The sequence below is a fragment of the Triticum urartu genome, chromosome 3A (genome assembly GCF_056163025.1).
Source record: "Triticum urartu cultivar PI428250 chromosome 3A, HENAU_Tu73, whole genome shotgun sequence".
Classification (NCBI taxonomy): Eukaryota; Viridiplantae; Streptophyta; class Magnoliopsida; order Poales; family Poaceae; genus Triticum; species Triticum urartu.
This window is the reverse complement of record NC_141875.1, coordinates 8,137,800-8,152,179: the sequence shown is the minus strand read 5'-3', so window position 1 is coordinate 8,152,179 and position 14,380 is coordinate 8,137,800. Positions and strand designations below refer to the sequence as shown.

At 40.2% G+C, this 14,380-nt stretch overlaps 2 protein-coding genes and 1 long non-coding RNA gene across 6 annotated transcripts; 2 read left to right on the top strand and 1 right to left on the bottom strand.

Moving 5' to 3' along the window:
* Positions 1-5,935: 5,935 nt before the first annotated feature.
* Positions 5,936-6,519, top strand: LOC147977680 (uncharacterized). The gene is made up of 2 exons (XR_015617921.1): positions 5,936-6,182; positions 6,305-6,519. It is a non-coding gene; the product is annotated as an uncharacterized LOC147977680 (long non-coding RNA).
* LOC147977679 (rust resistance kinase Lr10-like) lies at positions 6,176-11,084 on the bottom strand. Of its 2 annotated transcripts, XM_087545877.1 has the most exons (3): positions 10,304-11,084; positions 8,368-8,391; positions 6,176-8,101 (listed from the first exon to the last, which is right to left on the bottom strand). In XM_087545877.1, the coding sequence occupies exons 1-3, from the start codon at positions 11,082-11,084 to the stop codon at positions 7,032-7,034; spliced, it is 1,875 nt and encodes a 624-aa protein (XP_087402003.1). In that variant the 3' UTR covers positions 6,176-7,031. The 2 variants fall into 2 exon arrangements, with proteins under 2 accessions (XP_087402003.1, XP_087402004.1); XM_087545878.1 differs by lacking the exon at positions 8,368-8,391 and having other exon boundaries at positions 10,262-11,084.
* A 416-nt stretch (positions 11,085-11,500) lies between these two features.
* Positions 11,501-14,101, top strand: LOC147977678 (rust resistance kinase Lr10-like). Of its 3 annotated transcripts, none has more exons than XM_087545875.1 (4): positions 11,501-11,695; positions 11,858-12,246; positions 12,346-12,515; positions 12,611-14,095. In XM_087545875.1, the coding sequence occupies exons 1-4, from the start codon at positions 11,501-11,503 to the stop codon at positions 13,747-13,749; spliced, it is 1,893 nt and encodes a 630-aa protein (XP_087402001.1). In that variant the 3' UTR covers positions 13,750-14,095. The 3 variants fall into 3 exon arrangements, with proteins under 3 accessions (XP_087402001.1, XP_087401999.1, XP_087402002.1); XM_087545876.1 differs by having other exon boundaries at positions 11,568-11,699; positions 12,611-14,099; XM_087545873.1 differs by having other exon boundaries at positions 11,501-12,246; positions 12,611-14,101.
* Positions 14,102-14,380: the final 279 nt, after the last annotated feature.

The following is a 14,380-nucleotide window of genomic DNA, read 5'->3' as shown; positions in this document are numbered from 1 at the left end:
CACAAAATCTGGCCAAATGCGGTCTTTGAGCCCATATATGAAGTGCCCCACTTTGTTATTGGCTACCGAAAAACAAAAAGAACGTAGAGTGATCGGCACCACCTTGAAACCAGAGGAAATCCCTCCAAGACAACATTGCAACGCAATACCCACTGATTCCACAAAGAGAGGGAACGAAGCCGAAGAGAAAGAAACGACCAAAAAGAACCCTTTGGTGTCTCTAGAGGGGGAGAAGTGAACTGTTGACCCAAACTTCCTTCTCACCTGATCTGCAAGGGCCAAGCCCGGAGCAAAGTCCTAATGCAGTAAGCTTTCCATGGTTGATTAGGCTAGAGATCGCCATTGTAGGTGGAGAGCAGGTGGAGGGAGAGGGAGGGGGGAGAGGGGGAGGAGAGGAGAGCCATTGTAAACCAAAGCGTCGTCATCATCAGTTGCTATTGTCTGTAAATGATTTCTTTCACCACCAGAAGATCCACGGGAAGGAACTTTACTATGTCATTTTAGAGATTTTAGAAAAATTTTATATGTTAACTGATGTCATTTTTATTTTACGAACTTTACTATGTTAACCATTATCCAACTTTTTTTGACCCACGTTGAATCAACTTTATTATGAATTTTTCTTCCGTTGCAACACACGCTAAATTCCATGTGATGTCTTTGACTCCCGATGTGTTGCAACACACGTTTAAAAAATCATAATCGATGGCCATTGGAGATTATGGGCATGGCCACTGGAGATTATGAATTTTTTTATTATGGTTTCTTTCTCCCATTGCAACACACGTTAAAAAAAATCATAATATCCAATGGTAATGCCCACACTTTACTGCATCACCGAGATACACTATCACTATCATTATCGTGAAATCGTGAACAATTGTTGAAAATCATGACAAATTTTTAAACTTCTGAACATATCTGAAATCATGAATATTTTTAAAATTCGTGAACAATTTTTTAGAGATTTTCGAACATTTACTAAAATCAGGAAAAAATTGAATTCATGAGCATTCATACTATTTGCAAAACAAGTTAAAAAATTGAAAATTTTCTAAAACAATTTTCTTGAACAGGAGAACATTTCTAGAATCGACAAACATTTTTTTGGAAATTGGTGAAACAATTTCTGAAATTCACGAACATTTTTATATTTAACAAACATGTTTTAAAATGCATGATCATTTAATGAATCAGCAACCATTTTAAGAATCAATGTACTATATTGTAAGTCACGAACAGTTTTTGAAGTTTTAGGATATTTTTTAATTCATGAACATTTTTGAGTTGGCAATATTTTATTAAATTTCATTAACATATTTAGAAATTATGAATTGTTTTTATTTCCTCGACATTGTTTCTCAAAATTGGGAACATATTTTAAAAACGCAAACATTTTATGAATCAACAAACATTTATGAATAATTAAACATTTGGTTTTAGAAATTCTCATTTTTTAAATTTTCAAAACTTTTTGTTGAATTGCCAAACTAATTAAAGTAGAAAAAATAAAGACGAAAAATAGAAAACAAAAAAAATCGAAAACAAAAAAGAAGGCCATCCAGACATGGGCCCGCCTAAAGAGGTGCGCTATGTGTTCTCCCAATGCGTGCGTAGGGCAGTGTCCAAAACTCATGCACATATTTGAAATCATTAGCATTTTGCATATTCGTGAACACTTTTACAAATTTTCGAACAATTTCTAAAATCAAGAGCTTTTATACTATTTGGAAACATTTTTTAATTGTAAACACTTTTAAACAATTTTCTTGAATCGGTGAACATTTGTTGAATCGATGAACATTTTTTTTGGAAATTGGTGGAACTATTTCCAAATTCACGATTTTTTTATTTAAAGAACACTTTTTGAAATTCATGGTCATTTTTTGAATAAATAAACTATTTTTTAAGTCAAGAGCAGTTTTTCATTTTTAGGATATTTTTTCATTCATGAAATTTTTTTGAATTGGTAAAATTTTGTTCAATTTTGTTAATGATTTTTAATAGATGAACTATAAAGAACATGCATAATTTTTTATTTCCCGAGCATTTGTTATCAAAATTTTGAACATTGTTTGAATAAGCAAACAGTTTTTCAAAAACTGTGAACGTTTTTTGAATCCACAAACATTTTATTCTTTATGATTTTTTATAATAAAATTATCATTTTATTTTAAATCTTGGAGTTTTTTGAAGTTCCAGATTATTTATAAAGTAGCAATAATGAAGAAGAAAAATAATAAGAAAAAATAAAAACGAAAGTTAAAAAACAGGCCACCCGGACATAGGCCTGCCCAAACGGGTGTGCTGCGTCATCTCCCGGCGCACAGAGCATAGTATAGGAGGTCCGTACTGCATGGGCCGAAAAGGCGGGGATTTTGCTGTTTGAAATGTTTATTCATGACGTACTCGCAGAAGCAATAGACCCTTTTTTATTATAGGCATAGATAGATATATATTAGTAGATGTGAGACAGATTAAATATTTTTTTGGTTTGAACTGCTACCATCATTGGCTATGTTAAATCACCATTTTTTAAAAGATAGTTTTATCGAATCTAGCAAATTTATGGTGCGTTCTAGTACGATAATTTTTTTAGCCAGATGGACACGTAAGTTCGGTAAACGTCTTCTTTTCTCAGGAAAATGCTAACTAGAAACAGAAGACCTCACAAGCAGTCGAACACATCTCTTGCACTGAGTCAATGTTCTAATCCAACTGTTTAAATTGTCGGCACATATACAAGCTAGTATGAACTTCAATGTGTAGACTTATTCTAATAATGAAGTCTAATAGAAGCAAAATAATACATGCATGTCGCATTCCGATCCAGTTTATTCTAATACCCAGTGTTGCCCGTCAGAAACACTGGCATAGGCTCCAATATAAGATGAACATTTTGTTACATATATGAACATTCATACTGAGACACCTGGACATTTTTCGGTTTTTCGCAAATATTTTTACTTGGATGGCCAAATTAGATTTATCAACCAACAAAATTATGCAGGGCATGACCGAGGAAAGGACACACTGTATGCCGATATTTGCCCTCCATCGAGAGTATGCCGTTCAGCTTCTACTACACATACCCTTAGTTATCCTCCATCGTTCATGTGGTTGATGATACTACGAAGGCTGGCACATCAGAATACCTTGAGTTTGCAGTGTGTGGGCACATTAAATGTTCAAGAGAGTCTCAACTAGGATTGTCCAGGCATCGTTTCATCTCGTTTTTCTATGCTTGCCTTGGTAGGCTAATAGCTCATTCGGCATGCTACCATCTAGGACTATTCCTAAGCCTCCTGATGTGTCGGTCCAACCGCGATATATAATTGGGTGGCCAAGTATGAGTTACCAATTCCCGATCCTTCCCAAACCCAGACATACATGCACACCCGCAGTTGGCCTTGGCACGTAGTGCCCTGCATTGTGTTTCGTCTTTCTCAACTATACCAAAGTGTTCCCATGAGAGATTGTTTATATAACTTCCTTTAGGATTGACACATTTATAGGTATGCCTTCAATATGAAGATGGGCATTGATGGATATCATCAAAGTTAGTGAGGTTGTGTAAAATGTGTTGGTGGATGCCATCAACCTCCCATTGTTGTACGTTAGTGCAAGTCGAAGAGATCGAGTACACAGGAGTCGTCCTTTGAGTGCAAATATGTTATTGTCATTGCAGTTTGCACATAAAAAGATACACAAGCGTTGCAAAAGAATGATGTAGTTTATGGAGTGCGTAACAAAACTCCTTTCATTTTTTTATTTTGTTAATTTTTTTGCAGAGTTTATTTGTTAATTTAATATTGATAAAACCAGACTTTAAGTAGTGTTGTAGTACTTTTAAAACAGTAACATAACTCTTTTCATTTATATCATCTGTTAACTAATTTCATTTTATTTTTCAAACTTTACTATGTTAACCATAACCCAACTAACTTGCTAGCTCCTTATTTTTGATATTGTAAACAATACGTTTACATGTTTAAAAAAAATCCATGACTTAAAATAATTAGTGGATGTGAGACACATTTTAAGAAAATTAGCTGGAACTCTTACCTTCAATGGCTATTTTAAATCGCCATTTTTTGTTCAGGCACTCTTGAAAATAGGTTTATATAAAATCTAGCAAATTTATGGTGCGTTCTAGTACGGTAGTTTTTCTAGCCACATGGAAACATCTCTACTCCTAATGGAGCAGTTTGTAGTCTCGCTTCCAGGTTTTTTTTCGTCCCACCTCCCATGGTTTTTTTTGGTACCTCCTCCCACCTTCGCTGGTTTTTTCGTAGATTTTTTCGCCCCCTCCCCCCACTTCATCGGTTTATTTTCACGTCACCCTCTCACACAACGAAAGAAATCTGAACAGATCAGAATTTTCCATACTGGCGCAAATTATTTAGTAATGTAGAATCAATCACGAAGAATCTTTAAAGATCAAATCTAAATTAATTAACCTTACCTTAAATCACTCAATCACATTAATTAGAAAACAAATAATTGATTTTCAGAAAAATCGCTCAATCACATTAATCTTACCTTAACTCACGGATGGTAATCAATCTCCAAACAAAGGAAATAAACTCCCTTTCTTACATCGAGGGAGCAGTAAATAAACTCCCTTTCTTATGACATGTATATGATCTTCCCTTCCCTCTCCGTTGTCGAGCGTTCTTGATTCTCGAGGCCGATGCTTGGGCTGCGTCACTGGGTCGCGACGGTGCCAGAGGACGAGGATGGCGAGGCCGGGTGCCGCGGCACCGCGTTGGTCGTGGCCGGTGAAGGGGGCGCAGAAGGGCGGCTTCCCTGGCCGTGGCCCTGGGAGTTGGTGCGGTGGAAGCGGCACTTGAAGGACCCGGCGTGGGTGGCCGGTGCGCAGAGGCACTTGGAAGCGGGCCCGTGGCCCGCGCCGGCCCGCGCCGACGCCGACCCGGGCCACCTCCTCCGCGTATTCTTGGAGTTGTGACTGGCCGATTTACATGAAATTAATTCCCTCAGTTGTGATGGCAAATATAATACACATAACCCATATTGTTATGCACTAGCGTGTCTGTGTGAAATAGATGGATTATGGTCCCGAATCTAATAAGATGGATATATGTGTGTTTGTTAGAGAGAGAGAGAGGGAGAGGGGGAGAGAGGGTGAGGAAGAGGGAGAGAGAGAGAGTGTGTGTGAGGATTTGGTGGTAAAAAAGGTTGCCAATGTTACTTGATATGTATGAGAATATTAATATTACTCTTAAAATTAATGTGGCTCCGTGGCAACGCACGCGCGATTCTTCTAGTAAGTTCAGTAAACGTCTTAATGCTAACTAGAAACACAGGACTTCACAAGCAGTCGAACACATCCCTTGCAGTGGGTGAACGTCCTAATCGAGGTGTTTAAATTGTCGGCACACATACGAACTCGTATGAACTTCCTTCAGAGTAGAAGCAAAATACATGCATGTCGCATTTATTATAATCAATACCCGGTGTTGCTCAACACGGACACTGGCATAGGCTCCAATATGAGATGAACATTTTGTTATATATATATATATATATATATATATATATATATATATATATATATATATATATATATATATATATATGAACATTCCTATTGAGACACCTGGACATTTTTCAGCTTTTCGCAAATATTTTTACATGTTGTCTTAGAATATTTGCTTGCATTCTGTTGGATAAAATTATATTTTCTTTGTTACGGTATTTCTTGAAATATACAAAATCGACACTAGGAATGTTGAATAGGAGGTTTCCATGTTCTTTCCACCGTCCGACGACAGTCCACTGTATAGTTTCTCCGGCCCTCTTCATTGTTTCCACGGCCCATTTCAGATTCTGTTTTAGCCATCATTTTTGCAGGGGAGGCCGACCCATAAGCCCAACTCTGGCTTATCCACCCCTCAAAAGAAAAAAAAAAGAAAACTCTGGCTTATTCATCCATCCATCCAAAGAGAAAGAAAATATCCACAATGGCGGCCGGCGGCCGGAGGCCGGTTGCCGGCGAGCGATTCCCCCGGCGTCCGTCGTACTTGGGCAGCTCCCGCTCGGATTGGCCGGCGGCTAAGCGAGCTCCTCGTCTTCTCTCGCGTCTCAGCGAAGCGCCCCCAATCCTCTGCTCTGCTCTGGCGAGGGACTCCGGCGGGACGGGAGCTCTCTGCAATCCCCTTGTATGCTCTCCCTTTGTTTTTAGTGCAGTAGCATGATTAGTGCAGCCGGATACTCTCTTTTTTCTGCGCATCTCTGTATTGGAAAAGAGCTTACAGTATCTCTGTATTGTGATTTGGAGAAGGAAATGGCTGCTGCACTACACTAGACTAGACAATGGAGTATGTATGAGGCACTAGCACCGTCTTGCTCTCTTCTTAACTTCAGGGAGATCACATCAGGAAATACTAGTAGCACTGATGAGGAATGCACTGTAGAAAATACTGAAGCATGGAACCGCAGAGCAAAGCTCCATGTTAAACTGTCGAACGCAGAAAATAAAGCTCCATGTGATTCTGATATGCTGCAAATAGCTACTACGACTATTCCTATATTCACGCATCAGCTGGCAGGTGCTGCTAGTAGAGGGGCAAGGTCGAAACAAATTCCATGCTAGTGCTATGGATTGCTGACATTTTGAGGAACAGGGCATGATTAATCCATCTGTAGAGTGATCCTGTGATATTCTCAGCACAATGAAAGGGCACAATCAAAGGGAATAATGCACTGCAGGAAATACTCAAGTGGAGATAAATCAGCGGAGCAGCAGACCAAGGTAACCAACAAATCACTGTATTTTTAGCTGTTGTACAGTCCAAAAAAAGTTCAATGTCCTTCTCATATGGTCTTGCATATACCTAGTAGTACTATTTTATTACATGGGGACGGACGATTATTCATACAATCAGGCGCTAATAGAGTGGAAAGATGGAAATATACTGCATGCTAGTGCTATGCATTGCGGTGCAACTCATGGACTAAGTGCATGTCTGCAATATGTACCTGCCTGACGGCAGCATGTTCTATGTGCTTTATGTTGTTGGATGATTTCCAGACGACACAAAGGGCTTAGGGGGAATCTGTAGGTTCTGCAACCTCCCCGTTAACATGTTTACCACCTTTGTCATTGAAGGCCGATTCTTCGGGTTCCACTGGATACACCACAGGGCCACAACCGTCAGCTGCCTTATATTTTCTTTGTCTTCTGCTGTCATTTCCGAAATAGGCTCCCATTCTTCCCCAGTGATTACTTTCTTGTAGATCCACTCCGGGAGATATACTTCATCCTGGTTCTCAACACTTGGATCCAAGTTCCTCCGTCCGCTCGCCATTTCCAACACCAGCATGCCAAAACTGTATACATCTGACTTGTAAGACACCCCTCCAAAGTTTCGAGAGTATAGCTCTGGTGCGATGTATCCCATAGTGCCTCTTGCTGCTGTTAAGGTAACAATACTCTGGTCCCTTGCACACAGCTTTGCAAGGCCAAAGTCTGAGATCTTTGGATTGAAGTTGTAGTCTAGCAAGATGTTGTGTGGCTTGATGTCAAAGTGGAGAATGCGCTGGTTGCAGCCTTGATGCAGGTATTCCATTCCTCGGGCTATGCCTAAAGCAATGTCTTTCATTTTGTTGGGTGCTAGGAGTTGTCGAGAGATGTTAGAAACGTCTGAGAATATGTATTTCTCCAGTGACTCGTTAGGCATGAATTCGTAAATAAGAGCCCGTCTAGTTCCTTCGGAGCAAAAGCCCAAGAGACGGACGATATTTGCATGGTGAGTTAGTCCAACGGTTGCAACTTCATTTATGAACTCTTCTCCCTCTCCTGTAGAGATCTCTAGCATCTTCACTGCCACAGGCACTCCATTTCGTAGCTCGCCCTTGTACACACTTCCGAATCCGCCCTGACCGAGTTTATCCTTGAACCGTCTTGCTATCTTCTTAACTTCAGGGAAAGTGTACCTTGTAGGTTTTGATGTGCCATATGCCTTGAGAAACATTTCAACCTTCCTATTTATCTCTTCATTATACCTTGACTTCAGTGAGAGGTAGAGCGTTGTGGCTAACATCAATGAAAGAGCTACAAATGCAGCTACAGATGATGCTGCTGATTTAAAAGAAAGGAAATTAGCCAGCTGCATTTAGAGAGTTAGCTACGTTTCCATGATTAAATGTTTTTCCGAGGGATATATTGTATCTCATTGCAATGAGAGAACATGAAATTTAAGGTGGTAGGAATTGACGCAGCTCAGTTAAACCCACACCACACAGGTTCAATGACTCCTCGAGTTAAATTTCAGTGGCTATTTCTCATATGAGTGAAAAGTTAAGAACATTTATAATGGAAACAGAGAAAAGTTGCAGCATTACCTGCAATTTGGATGACCTGCATACCTGCATGTAAGAATGACAGAATGAGTTATCCCATGATTTAATGTTGACAAAACATAAGAAATGCACTTCTAAAAATTTATAGAAACTTGTTGCTGATTTGTTTTCATGAGATTTGATATGTGGGTATAGGAGGGGCATATATGTAGTGTAGCTTCCTGTTAGCTTCATCTTTCATGTATATTGGGCCTCACACGTAGGGCTTATATTGGTCAATATATTTCATATTTTATTCATTTTCTCATACCTTTTGTGCAAATCTAGTAACATAAAGCTGCTACGAACATTTGAATACTGCAGCTACGTGCTTATTGGTTAGTATCCAATATCGTTACCTATTATTCCAGTTCGATATTGAAATGTCGAACATGATTTAAATTAATACAATTTTACTAAAATGGATGCTTATAAATGTGAAGTTTACAGTCAGTACATTTATACATTGCTGCACATGCTATTTATTGGACGGTTGTTCCTCAAAATATTATAAAAGTTCCACACAAAATTATTATTGGACGGTTGGCCTCTACTTGTAAGGTAGCCCTGCCTCTAACTAACATGGGAGATGGGGGAATATGGCATAGACATAAAACTGTTATCTTCAAGCAATCCATATGAGTGTGTATATGTATTAAAGAACCATATAGGTTGGTGATTTTAAAAAATATAAACTTTGATGTTCATTCTGTTAGTAGTAATAAAAAAGATAACTTGTTGATTGGTTCCATAAATTTACACCAACTTAACACGAATAAAGACCATTGTATGCCGTGAATGGTAACATGTTGAGTATTCATGACAAGTTTGCTTTCTGTAGCAAAACAAAGATCTATGTTAACCTGAAATCAGGTGCTAGAGAGAACAAAATGCTTAATCCAACAGTCCTGAAGATCATCATAGCAGAGGTGCACATGGACAACTTTGCAACCAACACAGGTTTATAAAAATCTGTTTCAGATTCAACTTTGTTAGCAATGTATGATTTTGTTGTGTGAATGGTCTAAATAATTTTGTTATTATTAGTAGCTTGTGATGGGTAAACTTTTTTTATAACCAAGACTCAGGACTACTGCAGTAGCACAAACGGACATAATTCTAATGATGACTACGTTCAGGCTACTCTACAGTAGTCTAAAGTTCCAAACTAAGAGAACCTGGCGTTTAGCTCCATTTGACTCTAAAGTTACCAATGGTCTATGCCAAGAAGCCCAAGAAGTCCAAGTGGATCATATTTTGGAACCCACCTGGTTCAAATTCTCTTAAGTTATCGGAAACTTAATCCAACACAACTGAATTATGTCCTAAAAACCATTTACATTATATCTGACAGTATGCAAGTGTCAATATTCAAATGTTACTGATGTTAGATTTGTTGATAGTCATCAGTGCACCTCACATCCATACAGTGCCAAATTTCATGGACTAAAATCATCTTCTGAATGCTTACTTTGGGCAGAAGCAAAAAAAGGAAAGAAAGGAAATAATAAGGGAGTTTTTGTTGACAGAAAAATAATAAGGGAGTTACTGATAACCAAAGTCCATATCAAGCCTTGCTAATCTAGGCAAAAAGAAGACCTTATGTCCAAGCAAAATTTGGTTTCTGTTCTGAAACAAATGATCTGCACGGTGGGCAGCCATGTCTTGTTCCTTTTTTCGTGAGAAATTTGCAAAAGAGCTAACCATAATAATTTCACACTGCCATCTCTAGACAAAAAGTTTTTGAGGGTACGTCCATGGGTGTGAACATATGTGAAAAGTTTTGCTATTGGTAAAAATCTTGCTGAGTATCAGGAAAATTTGGAACATACGAGATTGGCAAGCGAATAGATGGACAAATAAAGATTCTGAAATGTCATTAGAAAGGAATTGAGACACCATAATGATACATGATTTGGACTAGGGAAAGGAAAAATACCGTGACTCTTGCAGAAAGCTCGATCCCTTTCTGAGTTAAATCCACATTGTTGACCTTTTTTGTCACACTGTTGGCAAACACTAGTGATGTTACTAGAGTACCAAGAAAATGCTGTCTCACCAGGGCTGATGCTTCTGCTTGCCCTATACTCAAAGGTTGCAGTGTGTTCGACCTTCTTTGGTATTATGAAAAAGTCTGAGTAATCAATCTGACTAGTATATGGTATTGTGATGTCCTTAGAAACAACCATGCAGTCCAAAGGTAGAACAGACATGTAGGCATCGGGGTTCACCAAATACCAGAACTTGATGGCCTTGTTAATAAGACAAGTGACTGGGCCCACTATACCATATAGATCTATTGGTATAGGATCTCTTGAACAACCTACTAAGCTGGCAACATCCAACTTTTGAGGTTTGTACACACCAGTTGATAGATTTGCTGAGATGAGTCTCTGAAGCGGGCAGTCAAGTGATGAGTCTACAGGCGGACTGATGTTTATGACTAGATCCTTGTAAAATATTGTAGTCACTTTGCAGGAGCCAAGAACTTGGTGATACAGGATTGTGTCCTGTCCAGAGCATGATAGTTGCATACCTGGTGCACCACAAGGCGGAGGTTGGGTTGCAAGCCTGAATGGGAACCGGACCTCTGGTCCATGTTTGCTGCACCGACTTGGTGAACAACTCTTGAAGAAGTTTTCATCATCCAGTGATGTGGCAACATATGTTTCTTTGGCGAGAAGAGAGATCAGCAGCACTGTCAAGAGAAGTCCTGGCATAGTGTTGGGATGTATTGCAGAGAAGCCTGTGAGTGTAACAAGGAGCACCTGTAGTTAAATTAAGCGAGAATGTATGGTTTGCTTGCATGATAGCTGTGTGGATAAGGAGGGATTCCAATTGCCAATGAAACTTCTGACGTGCTGCGTATCAGGAAAATGAAGAAGCACTACTATTCAGTGCTGGCTTGCTGTGAATGTAGATTAGTCAGAGATTCGTCCTCCAATGGCTTCACTACAAACAAAGAGCAATAATATATGGCTTCCTTTTCACCACGACTGGTACATGGCCATGACTACTGGATACAATTGGATGTGGAATGGAATGTCACATCCATTAGACCAACTGGAATTTTTCTTCTTTTGCCATCACGTCAGGCAACTGATCTTCTTAACCAGTTATTGTATCATCTACATGCATGTGCGGTTCTTTGAACCGGTCTGCCATGGCGAGAGCTATTCTGTTCCACCATATCACTGCCTTGAAAGCCTCAACTGCCTTATTTGTGCTTGCAGTTCTGGTTCCAAATTATGTTCAAGGGCGACTTCATTGGCATGACTGTCCTCCTTTTTCATGTGGCCCTCTTAGGGACGTATCGTCGCCATTTCGTCAGGCAGGTGATCCATCCTGGTGCGGTTTTCAGTCTTACGAGCTAGTTTGCAGTGATACCAAGGCTACAATTCACATCAACAATGCAACATACCATGTGTCTCACATCAACTATACTTTTTCTTACTTCTGGGTTGTTGATGCTATCTTTGATTTACCCGACCAGTGCCCTCTTCCTAGCTGGAATCGGCCTTTGAATGAACACAAATATGGTCCAGATGTCTCACACCCTGAAGTTGAATTAGCACCTCGTACATACAGTTTCGCAAGCTTTATTAGATGTTCTCATGAAGTAAGGAACAATGGTAGGTACATGCCTGTCACTTGCATGAGCACCAGCTATTCGTTTGTCTATGTGTTAACTGGCATGTACTCTGGTGCTGTCGGGAGCCTCGAGCCTTCTTGTGGATATCTGGCAATGACTCCATTGGGTAATCGGGATTCTCCAAAACTCACAGATGCAAGTTATGCAGAGACCATTGAATTCATGAGGAACGGATTCGCTGTTCGATTTCCCACTGGGGGCATCACCGAGTGCCTAATGAAGTTGGTACGGTGAGTTTGCTATAGTACCTTTTTCTGTTTGATTCCTATACACTTACGTCTTTCTTAAATTTCCTTTTTGTACCATGGTGATGTGCCATGGTCTTGCAGCGAACTTGATGAAACAAATACTATTGAGGACTGGGCTTTGTTATTTTCTTTCATTGACGTCTACTTATGGAGATGTGTGGTTTCTGTTGTTCCATTGCATGACAACATTGCTTGGTCCTTAGGCACATTTATAATAGCTCTTGTAATCTGGCTCGTGAAGTACATTGCTGGTATGTCAGAACTTTTATGTTCTTCTTGATGATCCAAGCTAACGTACTGAGCTTCATTCATATTGTTATTAAAATGAATGAACCTGTTTATGCAGTACTATGCAGATTCGTGTTGGCACCCGTAGCTGTATTGATCTTCCTCGCTCACAAGTACTGGAAAACAAGGATAACAATCGATGCAGTAGAGAAGTTCCTTCGAATGCAGCAAATGCTGGGTCCAACAAGGTATGCCTACACTGACATCACCGCAATCACAAACCATTTCAGAGATAAGCTGGGTCAGGGAGGCTACGGCTCCGTGTTCAAGGGTGCGCTATCACCAGGCAATGTCCATGTCGCGGTCAAGATGCTAGAGGGTAACACCAATTGCAATGGAGAAGATTTCATCAGTGAAGTCGCCACCATTGGCAGGATCCACCACGTCAATGTTGTGCGTCTCATGGGGTTCTGCCCGGAAGAAATGAGACAAGCGCTCGTCTACGAGTACATGCCTCGAGGTTCTTTGGACAAATACATCTTCTCAGCCAAGAAGAGTTTCTGCTGGGACAAGCTCATGGAGATTGCTTTAGGCATTGCCAGGGGTATTCATTACCTGCATCAGGGTTGTGACATGCAGATTCTGCACTTTGACATCAAGCCACACAACATCCTTCTCGACAGCAATCTTGTCCCCAAACTTGCTGATTTTGGTCTTGCCAAACTGTACCCAAGGGACAAGAGTTTTGTGCCGTCCAGAGCCCTACGGGGAACTATTGGGTACATAGCGCCTGAGATGATATCACGGAGCTTTGGCGTCGTATCGAGCAAGTCTGATGTTTACAGCTTTGGGATGCTGCTGCTGGAGATGGCTGGAGGAAGAAGGAACGCGGATCCGAACGCAGCAAACTCGAGGCAAGCATACTACCCGGCTTGGGTGTATGACCGGCTAATTCAAGAAGACCATGTGGGTGAGATATCTGCTAGTGTTGATGATATTGAGATGCATGAGTTGGAGAGGAAGCTGTGCGTTGTTGGATTATGGTGCATCCAGATGAAGTCCCATGACAGGCCAACAATGAGCGAAGTCATAGAGATGCTGGAAGGTGGCTTGGATGGCCTGCAAATGCCTTCCAGGCCATTCTTCTGCGACAATGAGCACACCGCTGTTCTGGATTCTTACCCTTTGTTATCCGAGCTGACCGAGATCTCGGAGGAGGATGAGATCTCGGATTCTTATGTGTCCCGTGTCCTGTGAGCTTTTATGTGGAAATATGTAATAAATCTAGCAGTTAAAGAGGAGGTAGAACTCCAACTGCTTAATTGGCTGAATGTAATCATCTTTCTCGAAGGCAGATATTATTCGAATATATGAATAATAGCTCGTGAAAACTGAAGTGCTATTTGGTTATGTTGAAACATTGTTAGCACGACTACATGGTTGAAACATGATGTAAGAAATGCAGAGAAATCCATTTTCTACAGCTGCTGGTGACGATTTTTTTCTGCTGCCACAGTGTTTTGTAAGTCAGAACTTCTGTAGTAAGTATGAACCATTTATCCCATTGTTGGTAAATGGTAGCCCTGTATGAGGCCGCTTGACCCAGTCATTTGCAAGTCAAGATTTCTGTATGATTACCAAGTATGTTTCCTTCTTCCAGTAGCAAACTTTTACTCTTCTTGCTCTTGTCAGTCTTCGAGACCGCGTGAAACTCATTATCCAGGCTGTGGATGCAGCCTCCTGCCGTGTTCACACTTTTTTCTAAGGCAGTTGTTTTAACCGTGAATGTGATTGCAGACTTGTTGCCGTCCCGGTCCAGGTTAGTATATCATCAAGTAAATTGCTGTAAAAATGCCGAGGCCTTTGGACCGTTACAAATCAGTGGACA